General features: G+C 39.8%; 1 protein-coding gene across 2 annotated transcripts in view; it reads right to left on the minus strand.

The window, feature by feature from the left end:
- The window catches only part of ralgapa2 (Ral GTPase activating protein catalytic subunit alpha 2), a 521,318-nt gene that overhangs the window by 8,639 nt on the left and 496,946 nt on the right, over positions 1 to 15,733 (minus strand). Inside the window, exons 40-41 of one of the 2 annotated variants that reach the window (XM_069932376.1) lie at positions 12,615 to 12,654; positions 2,850 to 3,628 (exon numbers count right to left, since the gene is read on the minus strand). In XM_069932376.1, coding sequence (XP_069788477.1) covers positions 12,641 to 12,654 — 14 coding nt within the window. In that variant the 3' untranslated portion in view covers positions 2,850 to 3,628; positions 12,615 to 12,640. Of the gene's footprint in view, positions 1 to 2,849; positions 3,629 to 12,614; positions 12,655 to 15,733 lie in introns of those variants that run through there. The other variant, XM_069932375.1, reaches the window with a different exon arrangement.

The raw sequence follows: 15,733 nt of genomic DNA on the forward strand, positions 1-15,733 counted from the left end.
TAGTTCCACTAACAGAGTTAAAAGAGGCATGTTACCATGGTTCATGCACTGCAATTAATTAGGTCTGGGGTTTGGGGAAAGGGCAGGGTGGAGAGAGGAGTGAATAGGATTAGAAGTAGATCCTCAGACCTTTTCTGCAACTCACTGACATCGTGGTTGATCTGTGACATGCATGAGAGAAATACCAATATTTTAAAATATGCAGCCATTTTTTTCAGCAAACCTGCTCTGACGCAAAACACACCAAAATGAACATGTAGGTATTAAAATGGAACCAACAGCCTGACTTCAATGGCCTTTTCAAGCATCTTACTACAAAACATAATCCTGATTAATTTCTGCGTCATGCACTGTAATTTTAGCCCACTGTAAATGGTAAGAATGTACCAAGGAAACCATTAGTACCACATTCTAAAATGCAATGAACTGGTCCAAAGAGAACCGTCAAAGAAAAATCAATATTCAAAGGCAACACAGGGTGCCATAAAATATCTGTTACATGATAACCCTGCATTGATTTTACACCTTGTTTATATGCTGACTATAAATGAAACCCAACCCTTTCAATTCGTGCTGATGAAATGACCTCTCCAAAACTACATTGAAAGCAGAAATTGAATATTTGTGAAATAATCTGTCCTACACTGGCATTTATGCATTTTAAAAGGTTTTATGCTTTTCTATATTTACTTCATAAAATTATGATTTGGGTTCAGTGGAAATTCAGTTTTAATTGCTGCCCAGACACAGTACTGCTTAATACATTGTTCCTTGTCCAGGCATAACTCAACACTTGAGGTCATTATTTTCTGAAGACAATATTTTAAATTTTTTTAACATTTTACATTTAATTTACAACATGGTAGAAGCCATTGAAACCCATGCCATCCAATTACCCCAATTAACCTACAATCCCATATGTTTTGGAGGGTGGGATGAAAACGGAGCACTTGGGGAAAAACCCGCATGGTCACGGGAAGAACATACAAACTCCTTACAGACAGTGGTGGATTCAAACCCGGGTCGCTGACGTAGTAAAAGCGTTGTGCTACCGCTACGCTAACTGTGCCACTGTAACTGGAATACAATATTAATTCTAAGTTAACAGTGCTGTCAGTCCTGTGTATACTGTTCATCACCTGCTCCACTTACCCCTTTTTATTTCTCTTTTTTTTGTCTCTCATGATCTATCTTTACCTATCACCCAATTCCACCCCTTCATTCCTGGTATAATCTGTCTTCTCACTAGTTTCCACCTATCACCTGCCAGTCCCTGACTTGCTCCTCCTTTTCACCTGTATTACTGACCATCTCCTCTCTGTAGTCCCAGTTTTGATGCAAGGTCTCGAGCTAAAACGTTGACAACCTCTCTGATTGCCTGATCCACTGAGTTCTTCCAGCTATTTGTATTTCTTTAAAAATTCTCTCAATTTTAGCTTTGCTATCTTTATTGGTCTCACATTGCCTCTACAATTAGGTATTGTTTCAGAAGACTTGTTGGAAATTCAAGATTCAGATGAGACGACCCTTGGTTAATTGAAAGGTAAAAAGCACCAGCCTGCACAAGTATGAAACTGCTGAATGGGATCACACTTTACTGTGAAGCTTTTTGGCAGTGAACATCTTGCTTACACAATCTATGGGTTTCTATTCAAAGACAGAATACTGGAATTGCAGATGGAGCAAGTTACTTCAGGTGAACTTGGGAGTTATTTAGCAAAGAAAGATAACTTTCAGGTCCGAATGAGGGCAATTTCACAAGGCACCATGACTGCAATAGGATGATAGTGAAGATTACAGCTTGGGAAACAAGCTGACAACTGCAGCAAAATTGATAGTGGGCTCACCTTAATGAAACTGTGGTTAACTAAACTTAATACAATTTCACTGACTGTATCAACATCATAAAAAGCAGCAGGAGCAGGCCATAATTCTCCTCAAACCTAGTCTCCTAGTTAGTTACTTTGATCTTAGCCTCAGCTCCATTTAGTAGCTTGTTCCCAATACCCCTTGATTCCCTTGTAGGCCAAGAAGAACTGCTTCAGTCTTGGAAGCAAACAAGAAAATTTGCAGATGCTGGGGTCTGGTGCAGTGCACAAAGTTCTGGAGAAACTCAGAAGTTCACATAGATTCCATAGAAAGTTAAAAGCAGTCCACATTTGAGGTCTGAGCCCTTCATCAGGAATGATTGATAATCAGCCAGAGGCCTGAAAAAAAGGTGGCCTAACAGTTAAAAGATAATAGGTGGACATATGGGAGGGTAGACAAGAAGAAGCTGAGTAATGGTAGGGAAGAGGGCAGAGGGCTAAGAAGAGTAGCTTTGTAAGAGAAGGAAGGGAAGAGAGTAGGGAGTTGGAGGAAGGGAGACAGAGTGTTGCGGGAAAAATGGGGGAAGTGGTTTATGGAAATTGGAGGTCAATAATTAATGCTCTCTGGTTGGAGACTACCCAGGTGGAATATAAGGTTGGCCTCAATTTGACATTACACGAGGCCTTGGGCAGACATGTCAACCTGGCAATGGGGTGTGGAATCAAAGCAGTTGGCCAGAGAGGTAATTGCTGTTGCAGCAGACAGTGACGTGCCCTCCACAGATTTCTGGGGTTAAAAACTATGAAACATACACCACCCTCTGAGAGAATTATTGTTGTAAGAATTGATTAAGCAGATTAAACAAAAAAGAGAAATTGAAGTAACCTCCACTTCTTAAAACAGTGCAGGGAATTGTGAATGGTACTCCTTTTTAAGAATTATACCAAATTATGTGATTTTTCTCACGTGTAGACCCAGAAAAAGTTAACAATTATCACTTCATTTAATCAGTGAATGATTATTTATTAATTGATACAGGAGTTTTGTTTTGTTCTTGTAAAAGCAAGAAGATCATACAATATACATGTATATTAAATACAAAACACAAATCTTCTGACCTGTGAAGTTTGAATCAATTTCACCTTCCATGGACTTTAAAATGAGTTTTTCAATGCATACATCGTTTTTACGATCTCTTTGAGTGAATCAATCAAGTAATTCAATTAACATATGACAAATGGATAATTACATTGGACAATGAAGATTTTGCTTCCTGAACACTTTTGGGTGTATTTTTTTTGGATTTTGGGCTACTGATCATGAAAATGACCTTAAAATTTTCCTAATCATGTAGCTTTTTTTAAAGATAAACCCATTTTTGTGATTTCCTATCATATTTTTAACATGCTTCAAGCATGTTAAAGTGCAATGTCATTGAAAATTCATTTTCTGCATTCGCACTTGGACATCTTCCCTGCTGATCTTGGTGCAGTTAGTGACAAACACAGTGAAATGTTTCACCAGGTCATTGCGATCATGGAAAATCAATGCAAATGGAATCCTTCAATGCTGGCCGACTTTTGTTGAGCACTGACACGAAAGGCATCAGATGCTGAGTACAAATGCAAGTCAGCGGCAAAACATTTTTAGGTCATTTAACTAATGAAATGTGCCAACATCATTGTGCAATTAAACATACTAAATTCAAAAAAGGTTGATTTAATGTTTTTCCAACTTCCTACATGATACAGCAAATCTGAAATGATCTTTGTGTTCATCAGTTGTCCAGCATAATCCCCAATTTTTTCAGGAAGCAAACCTAAAAAAAATTGTTGTCCATTGTTATGAAATGTACATGATTGAAACAAACATAGCCACTAAAAATAATTAAAATATTGCTTGAGCGGTTATTCAGAATTGGGAGTCTGTGGGAACTAGTGGAGAATTCACACTGCAGACAAGATATGATACACCAGATAACATTCATCATGGAAAAGCACTGCTAGAAAAACAGAAGTGAAGGATCATTAATCAATGAAATTAATGAGGCAAATCCTTCAGATAACTGCCACTTGGTATAATAACAAGCAAAAGATTTATACAAGACAATCCTTTTTAACCCGCCTAAACTCTAGGTAGTCTGTCTGACACGAATGGCAGCACCTGCCTTCTGCTCATTTAGAAATGGTCTGTAAAATAATAAATGCTTAATTACCCATTGGATTGTAGCTTGTGATAAGATGATGGCGGTTGCTGGGCTTTTACTCATCTGCTGTTTTTCCGAGTTCCTCCAGCATTTTTGTGTTTTTGCTACAATCACAGCATCTGCAGACTTTCGTGTTTCATTCTGTATGTGTTTAACTGTTTTAAATGTGGCCCAACCATTGTCTGCTTTCAAGTAGTAGTGTTAAAAATCTTTTCATATTTATATCCTGAGTTACACGGAATTAATTTATCAGAAAGTATTCCAACTCTTGTTGTAAAAATGCTTATCTTACATTTCTGTCTACTCTAAAACTTGTATGATGGATGGAATAGTGCAATGATCAGTGGTAAGTAGTAGGTGGACAGTGATTTTACATGCAGGAAATTCATCAATTCCAGATGACAAGTCTTTTATGATCCTTCAAACAAAAAGGCCCTTTACATCTGCTGTGTATAACTAAAATTCAATTTTCACATTCTACCTGGCACCCCATCAAGATATAAAAATAAAGGTGGGCAAAAGAAAATGTCCACCTGGTCCTCTCCCAAATCCCCAGACATTGCCACAACAACATCCATGGGGCTCTTCAACTGCAAGTTGACCCAGACTTCCAGATTAAGGCTTTCAGCTTGTTCTGACCATGACCACCAGATTTAGATGAAAGCCTTCACGCTCTCCACCTAGACCCAATGCTTGGCTAGTTTTAAACTAATCTGTCAACACATTTGTCCACTTTTATTCATATGCCTCGGTGCTGAACCAGTAACCGTTCTGAAAATAATAATTTGATTCTATTTGACCAACATCAAATTTTCACTACTATCAACCAGGACTCCTTTGCCAGCAATCCCTAATTCCAATTATTGGGTCTTGGACTTGGAACAGCTTTCACGATCGCAAACGGCGCACCTCATTCAGTTTGCCAATGTACGCCCAGCTGCTTCTCCATGTCTACTGGTTATACGTATTTGCCATTTCCCTGGAAATATTTTCTCATTCCCTTTGTCTTATCCACTGCCATCACTCATCCTCTATCCTCCCTTCCCTGTAGTTACTTAGGTCTTTTGTATGTTTATTAACCACTGCTCATTCTTGTTCAACTACCATATGCCTGAACCCTCTCTGCACTCCTGCTCGTTCACTTAAATCCTTTCACTTCACCAACTATGTGGCTCCAGAGCCTACAAGCCCGTCTCATCCGCAGACCAAGAAACTTGATCCAAACCGCTCCATCTGGCAGTTCCCCTTCACCTTTTCGCAGAGCTTCCCTGTTTGTTCTCTTTTCAGTCAGCACTTATCCCTCATTGAATTATTTTTATGTGAAAGCATATCATAATGGTTAAATTGTAACAAAATGTCATAGGAGACAATAAAAAGTGAACACATTTATATTTTTAGTCAAATATACTATGCGATTAGTATAATTTTATGTAAAATTATGTTACTTTGGCTGAACACCATCTGCAGGTGTAAAAACATGGAACATGCACTTTTTCTATTGTAGTATACAAGTTCCAAACCAGATGATGAACAGGTGCTGCAGGGATATATACTGTAAATGCCTCTATTATCTTGTTATTTGCCATCCTAGAGAAAGCATTTTAATTGGGTCACGTAGATACTTGCTCATCAAGTTTGCATAACTATTGTGCAAATTTATCCATTTTGTTCAAAGTCTCTCAGAGGCTCAATGAATAATAGCTACCATACACAGTGCATTTTAATTCACAGAAATACAATGAAATCTCAGCTGCTGTACAGTACACCTTAAGTGCTCCAAAGGCATCGAGAGAAAAAATATTTTATTGACACTGATTTTCTACTTCCTGTGTGCTATTTTCAAGTGAAACACAGGGCTCAGTGAAAAATACCCTCTCCAATACATTCACCTATATGTAAAGATCTAAGGAGCTCCTCTTATCCGTTATGCTGAGCATCTACTTTTTGCTTTAATTGCAAAAGCAAACTGGCTACAGACTTCTGCTTTTGGCCTGTTAGGTCGTGTACTTACTGAAGTGGCAGATGGTCCAAACTCACCCCTATCAGGCAAGCATGAGCAATGTCCATGCAAGATCATTCACAACAAAGAGACTGATTGCACTTAGAAGTAATGTGGCACATAGAGGCAAGTATATATACTGCAGACACACCTAGTGAGGTTTAACCACCCACAGCATTCCTTTAGCCTTTTATTTTTGCACATTCCATCAGTCAAACTTCCCTTCTGGCTACTCATGCCATGCAATCAACCTTGAAACACTCTGTGATCCAAAAAAAAGTGACTGTTAGGGCAACAGCTGCAGAATAGACAAATGATAACCACCAACTGATAAATGCTTCCTTTCATAAAATATTACTATATAATTCTACCTGCAATCTGCTCAGTACAAACTCTAATTATTCAGCCCTTTATTATGCTACACTTAGGTGCTTGGGGTTTTATTTATTTTCCTTTGCTTTAGCTGAATAAAATCATTGTATCCATTTACACAATTTGTATGTGTATTTAGAAAGCAGACTAGAAGCCTGTCACAATGCCAAAGCTTTCAATGAGTAATTACTGATTATAATCAGTAACCAGAAACTAACCAGGAGTTGGAGGGGCTGAGGCATGCAACAAGAACTGGATGGAGCCAGTCTCCAAGGTCCACCAGAAATTGGGTCTGTGGATATGGTATTCCCTCTCAATAACCTGCCATCACGTGCGAGGTACTCTTGGTACTGCTCAATGTGGCACAGGTGTGACCAATCACCTGCACCTCTGTCCTGGCAGTCATCACCAGAGCAGTCTTTTGGTTCCAATGGGGATCCTAGATGGAAAGGATCCGAAGGGTTCCATTTACAGGCATTAGGGGCAAGGGTGTAGCCAACACGCTTTTCATCCTCATATCCAACTTCGCGTGTGGCTGCATCAGGCTGTGCGAGGAACCAAAGTACGAGGGCACCAAGTGCCACTATGTGCTGATGTTCTATCTGTCCCAGGCATTGCGAAAGATGAGTCTAGTTCTGTGGATGCACAATGTCCCAGTCAGCTGGACTTTGCTACACCACCTATGCTTTGTGTAAATTTTTTTCCAGACCACATCTTTGACCATAACACCCTCAGGGAGTAGTCAGCATTGAACATCCTATAGACACTGAGAGACGAGGACTCGACGGACAATAGAACACGACTGCAGTGGAGGAGAGACAGTAGTCCACCTCTTTGCAGAATGCAGATTTGCGAAGAGTGTGTGGAGATGTATGCAAGGGTCCTGTCACAGTTCAATTCCAGCAGCAGTGTTACAGAGGATTCTCTAATTTACAGGCTGTTCCTGGGAACACATACAGAGTCAGACATCCAGAACTGCTGCAAGATCACCAACTCGGTGAAAAACCTGTTGATCTTTCAGCACATGGGGATGTCGGTGTTGGAATGCTGCTGACTGGCAGGAGGGCATGCTGAGGGAAGCACTGAGACTGGGCACAGCCAGCACAAGGACACTGTGGGGAAGGACCACAGTCTGGAGTCCTTCCATTAGTGTCCATTAAGGGGTTGAGCCACTCAAACAACAGAGGGAAGTAATGGCAAGGTGACAGAGTGACGGTATGGTGTACATAGAAATGAATGTAACAATGTACAATGATGGAAATGCATGGACATAGAACTAAGGGTGAGAAGAGACTTCAAACGATTTTCTGTTTGTAAATGATTTTCTTGCGAATAAAGTCTATTTTGGGTTAAAAAAATAGTTGCAATTCTTCTCATTTCCTATTAGTCCTCTCTTATTAAAACCTAATTTCAGCTTTAAAAGTATCTAAGAGTTCACAGCATTCTTTGTAGCTAAGACTGAAGCCATAAATTGGTGCATTTTAGTTATAAGATGGGTGTGTTTTTCTTGGAGTGGAGGACACTGAGGGATGTTCTGATAGAGGCAGATAAAATTGAGGGGGAATAGATAATAAAAATATTTTTTCCCACTGTGGCATCATAGAATCACACAGCAGAGAAAAGACCTTTCAGCCCAACTCATCCATGCTGACCAAGATAGTATTCTGCCTAGTTAAATTTGCCTGTATTTGGACAGTAAGTGTCTAGCCCGTCCTGTCCTTTGAATGTTGTTATCGTACCCAATTCTATAGCTTCCTCTGGTAGCGCGTTCCAGATAAGGACCACTCTCTGAATGAATAAGCAAAGAGGAGCCTAAGAAAAGAGGGCGAGTGAGTGGCTAAAGGTTTAAAGTCAGAGGAAAGAGGTTTAAATGAGAGTTAAGAAATGTAACTTGAGAGATAAAAGGTTTAAGGTGAGAGAAAAGAGGCCTGGAGAGGATCTGAGGTGAAAGGTATTCACAGTGGGTATGGTTGGGGTCTGGAATGTGTTCCTGAAGAGGTGCTGGAGGCAGATGCAGTATTGCACACAGATCAGTACTGCACAGGAACAGGCCTTTCAGCCCAGATGTCTGTGCTGAACATGATGTCCAAATCAAACCCAAAATCTGCTGCTTGCAGTTGATAGATAACTTTCCATTTCTTCATTTACATGAGACTTTCGAAAAGCATCTTAAATGCTGCTATTCCATGTGCTTCCACCTCTACTCCTGCCAGCCTGTTCCAGGCACTTACCATTCTGCGTAAAATATTTGCCCTGCTCATCTCCCTTAAACTTCCTTCCCCCTCACCTTAAACATATATCATCTGGAGTGTGATATTTTTGCCCTGGGGAATAGATTCTGACTGTCCATCCTATTGATTATCTCACAATTTTATAAACCTCTATCAGTCTCCAATGCTCCAGAGAGAACAACCCAAGTTTGTCCAACTTCTTGCCATAATTCATACCCTCCAAACCAGGTAAACCCCTTCTCTACCCTTTCCAAAGCTTCTACGTCCTTTCTGTAATGGGGAGCAACATGAAACACTCATGGCATTTGTAGCATATAGGCTTGTTCTTGAATCGGCAAGGCACAGAAGGCTACAGACCTAATGGAAGAAAAGAGTATGAATGAAAATAGGCAAAATAGATGTGGAGGGCCAAAGAGTCTGATTCAAGCTTGTTTGTATAGTTGTTACAATCATTTCCATTCCCTTTTCTAGCCCATCTAGTTACAGTTCCTCTGAACTGTCACCTGCCCTAACCCTGAAATTTTCTCCAGCATCTCTCCTCTTGCCCTCTCTGAGACATACATTCTGGTCCCTCAAATCTATTCCCAACTTAGATATTTCAGCCGATAACTGTTCTCTCATCTTGGCCCGGGTTCCTCTTGCTTTCAAATGTAAAATTTAGATTGGGCACACCCCCCCCCCCATTTTTTTTCTTCTGAACACCAGTGGTTGCATTGGTGCTGCTTCCTGCACTTAAACAGTACTTGATCATCACTTTTGCAGCCAATTTCCACCCTGCTCTCAACTTCACAGTCCATTTCTAACTCTCTTTCCCTTTCTGTACCCCTCCATTTTAAAGGATAGGCTAACCACCAATATTCATGACAACCCTAGTTACCTGGATGATGCTTCCTCTCTCAGTTGCCCCTTTTCTGTTCTATTTCCTTATAATGATTTGATATTTTCACAGATTCCTCTGAATTATCTTCCATTTTCCTTAAATGTGTCTTCCCTTTTGTCCCAGTCAGAACCATTGACTGCATCTCACCTATTTCCTGCACCTCTGCTCTCACCCCTTCTCCTCCTGTGGAGAGCAATAATAAGAGTTAAAATGTGGAAGTCAACATATCTGGCAGAGAGCTTGCAACATGACAGAGAGGGAATAGGAAGGATTGCTAGTAGATAATATGTGGGGGTTATAGGTGATAGTGAATGGTGAACAGATAGAAGCAGGTGGTGGAATAGGATGGGAAAGGTGAAGAAAGCCAGAAGGAATTAAAGGGATAGGTGAGTATGTGTGGGAGGAGAACACAAGGGGGTCTGGGTCAACTGAGGTTGGAAAGCTCAAAGTTCATACCATTGGCTAAAACTACCTTAGCAGAAAATGAGATACTGCTTGACCAATTTGTACTTGGCTTCTCTGTGAAAATGGAGAAAGCCCAAAGACAGTCAGGTCAATACTGGAGTAGAAACGTACAACTGGATGCTTGAGAGATCAGTGTGGACAGACGGCAGGTGCGCATTTTCTTTGAGGGAGCTGTATGTGGCTAACTAATGAGGTTAAGAGTAGCATTTGGGAAAAAAATGGCTTGTAATGTTTCCAAGAAGGACATCAAGCCTGCTGACAAAGAGGTTTATAAACGATTAGGATGAATAAATGGGTTCTATCACAAGATGTTGTCTTTCAGTTTTACAATTGTACAAAGTTTTTTTGCCGTCACACCTGGAATTCCATGTGAAATTTTGGTGTTTGTCCTGAGGGATGGATACTTGTTCTGGCGGTGAAGCAGCTTTAATTCCTCCAATGAGATCAGAAAGAATAGCTCACTGGAGCTTGATCATCAGAGAATCATAATGAGGTTATAGCAGAGGAGGTGAACATTCGGCCCAACACTTCTGTGCAGGCTGTCATCCAGAGCAATTGCACTTCTACCAACCTGCCCTTTCTCCATAATCTTTCAGTTTTTTTTCTTCACTCCAATTCCCTCTTTACCAAGTCTGCAGACAGGGTATGCAGTGTCCAAGTGCATGCCATGCATTAGCCTTAATTTTCCTCCCCTTTAAGAATGTGATCCTCGGTTCTCAACCTCTCCATCAAAGGGATCAGCTTCTAAATATCACCTCTACTCTAATTATTCTTCGATCACAACTTCTCTCAGACTTTTCTGCTTCAATGGAAACAGCCTTGAGCAAGTATAAGGTCTAGTATTAAAAATCATCAGCGACACGGATTTATATAGTGGCTGTAACATAGCTGAACAACTCAAAGCTCTTCATTGGACCATAATCAGACAACTTCCTGCAAATGGATCTCTGTTTGCCATTTCCTGCAGCACTGATCCATAACCTGACTCTTACAAACCATGATTGCGATGGCTTGTTGACATTTTAAATTAACTTGGAGCTTGAAATGCAATGCATTAAATATCATTTGTTGTTTCTGTCTTAGTAAACAGAATCTAATCTGCCATTTCAAAAAGGATTCTTCCCAATATTCCACCACTTTTTTTCTTTTCTTTTCTTTGGCTTGGCTTCGCGGACGAAGATTTATGGAGGGGTAATGTCCACGTCATCTGCAGGCTCGTTTGTGGCTGACAAGTCCGATGCGGGACAGGCAGACACGGTTGCAGCGGAAAATTGGTGGGTTGGGGTTGGGTGTTGGGTTTTTCCTCCTTTGTCTTTTGTCAATGAGGTGGGCTCTGCGGTCTTCTTCAAAGGAGGTTGCTGCCTGCCGAACTGTGAGACCACTACTCTTTGATAAAAGGTACAATTTATTCCTGAACATTTCCAAATCAATTAGGACCTTCACAATCAAAGAACAATTTTAACAAATAATATAATTTCACAGGGTACAAAATGGCATAATATATATTTGACCACATTTTTTAATATCTTCATTGAGTCATATAAATGGATTTGTGATCAAACTGTGCTTCACAGCTGCAGTTCTCCTCTTTTTCAATCTGATTGTGGAATTATGTGGACTGATCACTGAATTACCCAGCTCCACAATGTCATAAGCAAGGTAGTTACCAATTCTTAGTCCAAATATTGCTTTGAATTTGCTGCAAGCTGTCTACATTCTGCTATTGTTGTTTGGAGTCGTTTTGACATGGCAACATCTGCTGCATAGGCTTGGTCATTACATTAAGAATTAATATTACAAAAAAATGGCAATGTGGCAAGGAACGGATTAACATCGTTGAAAACTCCTACACCTGTCATGCTCTTAGATAAGGTGTTAATATGCTAATACACTCCTTAGAGGGTTAATCAATGAGGTCCATCAGCTTCAGCCAGGCTCCTCCTACTCTGGGCTGCACAGGCAGACTGTCACATTCCCTCATTTTTATCAGCGAGTTTGAAATTGCACAGACAAACAAGCCGAATAAACGAGCTCGGAAAGGTCACACCTGGCGTGTGGTCGGTCTGCTCTCTATGTCCAAAGCCCCACCCACAATTCTGCAGGTCCTTTTTGTTCCCTTCCTCCCCCAGCTGTTCCATTCAAAGACTGAGGCTCAGCAATCTGCCCTCCTGAAACTACTTATTAAGCCAAGCTGGCTCAAAAGACAGGCTCAGCACGTGCCGCTTCTAATCTATCCAGTTTCAAAATCCAATTGCGTGGTGCTTAAAAAACAAAACACAAACGGACTTAACTCTCATTGGCTTCCCTGAAGCAATTCAAACAAAAGCATGAGTGACAAAGACATTCTCCAATATGGCAGGTGTTAGTTTAAGATTCAGCCTCAGGCACACAACAAAAGTATTAGCTTTCAGTTAAAGCTCAGACATGCAGAAACAGGGAAGTACCATTAGGACAGCAGTATTGTTAATGCAGCTACCTAGTCAGGTGTTAATTCCCAGCACCACTTGTTCGTAAATGCATCACTACAAATTAGGAGCAATAAAGAATAGCAAGGCCAAGTATACTTACTAACAGCGTAAAGAATGTTTATTAGCAAAGTTCCATCAACAAACTCGTTGAGACATAGTGTGTCCAATGTAGTGACAGGCTTACCTTTAACAATAACTGCAATCAGACCTTTAAATATTTAAATCTGAAGGGAAAGAAAAAAACAGAAAATATACAATTATTCCAAATATAGTGCAAAAGCACTACACAATTATTTATACACGGTAACAGAATAACCATCAGTCAGTTTAAATGTTGCATTTTAATACTGGAAGAAGCTTTCAGTTTAAACTGTTTGAAAATCACTTTCACCAGGAATTTAATCGCTGGAGTGATGAAATGTTTAAATACATTGTAGAAATCAAAACAATTTGAATAAAGCAATTGTAATGACATACTCATTCAATGGAGATGTACTCTTCAAGATTAACATGGCAAATCCACTAACAAATTTATTTATTGAATGAGTTATTTTGCCGTCTGTTCGAATCAACTTTAGTTCACAGAGAGACTGTTTTCCACATAATATTAATTTCCAATTGGATGCTCTTTGATAGAGATGATTATATGTTTTAATAATGTGTAAAATATGACATCAGACTACAACTTATTGAATTATATAAGCAACTGCACATAATTGACAGCTGTTCCAAACACAAGCACCCCACAGAAATGCACAACTTGGGTACTTTCAAGTACTGTTTCAACTTTTACATGAAAATTATATCACAAATTGGACTCCAGGTTCTCCTTATATCATGTAACAAAGCGATATTGCCAATAGTTGTTTTTCAATTAAAAACTACCACATTGAAAGCATATGAAAATACACATGCAACTTCCAGGTAAACAATTAAACAGGGTGCTGCGTTATGAAAAGAAAGTGATAATTAATAATACTTGTCAGTTGTAAGCCATCTTCCCTCCTGGGAATAGCTGTGGAGCCCTGCTGTGTAATTTCAGCGCACTCCAATCTGAGCAATTGTGAAGAGGTCTTTTGTAATGCCAAAGAATAATGATTTATACTGTGCACCGTTAAAACTTCATAACAACAAGAGTAATTAGGAATTTTAATCAACAACAGAGGGTTTTTTTCTTGTGCTTTTTCTGCTCTGATGCAGAAAAATACAAATTTGAATCATCTCTTTTAGATAGAACATGTCAGTAACAATATAATGTATGAAATTGGATTGGCTTTGTTTTACTCGAGCTGCAGCTTTCAAGCATGCATTATGGATGAACCACAAATAACTGTGTAAACAAAACCTGAACAACTAAGCTGCTGTCTTGGTTAAGATGTAATTAAAAGTAACAAACCAAGCCACAGAGTAAGATTAAACCTTCAGCTACACGTCACCACTGAGGCCTTTATTGGTCACTGGTGTGAAAATGTCTTGCAGGTTTCCAACAACTTTTATTTGTCTCAATTACAATCATTAAAATATTTAAAAAAAAGTAATACCATTATTTATTTAATGTGCAAAATAAATGTGAGATTTTCAAAACTGCTGTGTAAGGAATATGACAAATTAAAAAAAAAGGAACATTTGTTAAATAATTAACTTAATTGCATTTTGTGGCCATTTAAAATAAAACTGTTTTATATGAAATTTTAGCAATTTGTTTGAAGCCCTATTCTTTTAATATTGACATAATTGCTGGATGTGCAGGAGAAATCAGTATTTCAGATGAGATGCTGAATTGATGTTTTGGTTTATGCTTCAATACTTTAAGAGCAGAGTTCATACAGTGTCCAAAATTTAAAAAAAAATTCCCAAATGATTGAAGCTGATGGCAGGTCACCTTGCCATTTATTTTAGTTTGTGTGGGACCATGTTGGGTACAAATTAGCTGGCATGTTTTCATCCACACAAAAGCTCCTACATGTGAGAAATAGTCCATTTGGTGTGAAACCACCTTTCTGAATGTTCTGAGATTGTGAAAGGCGTGACATGACAAGTTTTCTTTCTGGATACGATCAAGGCCAGTGGGTACGACACCTGCAGATTACTGCAAAGATGAATGTGACAGGAAGCCTTTAATATTGGATGCTGGGAATTGGGGTCAGGAGACAGGTGGAAGGGAATTTGCACAGTCTTCTAGAGCCTGAAAGTTGATGAAACACCAATGCGAATCATTAGTACAATTCAACAACCACAAATTAACTGCTTGTTCAAAGAGGGTAGCGGTTAACAACTTGGAAATTTCAAAAATATCCTTTCAAATTGATTTCTCATAACAGTTCCTCAAGAAAGTGTATATTGGATCCAACGGCATGTTGGGGGAGCGTGGTTAGCACCATGCTATTGCAATGCCAGCGACCAGCATTCAAATCGGACGTTGCCTGTAAGGAGTTTGTATGTTTTCCCTGTAACCTACATGGGTTTTCCCCAGGTGCTCTGGTTTCCTTGCATGCTCCAAAATGTACAGGGTTTATAGGCCAATTGGGTGTAATTGATCAGCAAAGGTTTCATAGGCTGGAAGGGCCTTCTACCATGCTCTATCATTAAAATGTAAAAAAAATTAAAAAGTGAATTTTGTTGAACATGACAAACTTCAGGTCTGGGGAAATCCATATGGCAGTTGGATTGGTTCATGAAAATTGCAGCAATGCAGTTTACAAGGAATTATGGAACATGTCAGTAGTTCCTCTGTTGGCGCGAAAGCCGCACTGTGATTCTGGGAGAACATTCTCGGCGACACTAGGTATTATTCTATTTAGGAGAATCCTAGCGAAGATTTTGCCTGCAATGGAGAGCAGCGAGATTCCCCTGTAGTTTGAGCAGTCTGATTTCTCGCCTTTGTTTTTGTACAGGGTGATGATGATGGCATGGTCTTTGCCCTCAGACAGCTCCAAGAAAAGTGCAGAGAACAAAATAAAGGACTCTACATCACCTTTGTTGACCTCACCAAAGCCTTCGACACCGTGAGCAGGAAAGGGCTTTGGCAAATAGTAGAGCGCATCGGATGCCCCCCAAAGTTCCTCAACATGGTTATCCAACTGCACGAAAACCAGCAAGGTCGGGTCAGATAGAGCAATGAGCTCTCTGAACCCTTCTCCATTAACAATGGCATGAAGCAAGGCTGCGTTCTCGCACCAACCCTCAGCATGATGCTGATCCAAGCCATGAAAGACCTCAACAATGAAGACGCTGTTTACATCTGGTACCGCACGGATGGCAGTCTCTTCAATCTGAGGCGCCTGCAAGCTCACACCAAGACAC

This window comes from Narcine bancroftii, chromosome 4 (genome assembly GCF_036971445.1).
Source record: "Narcine bancroftii isolate sNarBan1 chromosome 4, sNarBan1.hap1, whole genome shotgun sequence".
NCBI classification, from domain to species: domain Eukaryota; kingdom Metazoa; phylum Chordata; class Chondrichthyes; order Torpediniformes; family Narcinidae; genus Narcine; species Narcine bancroftii.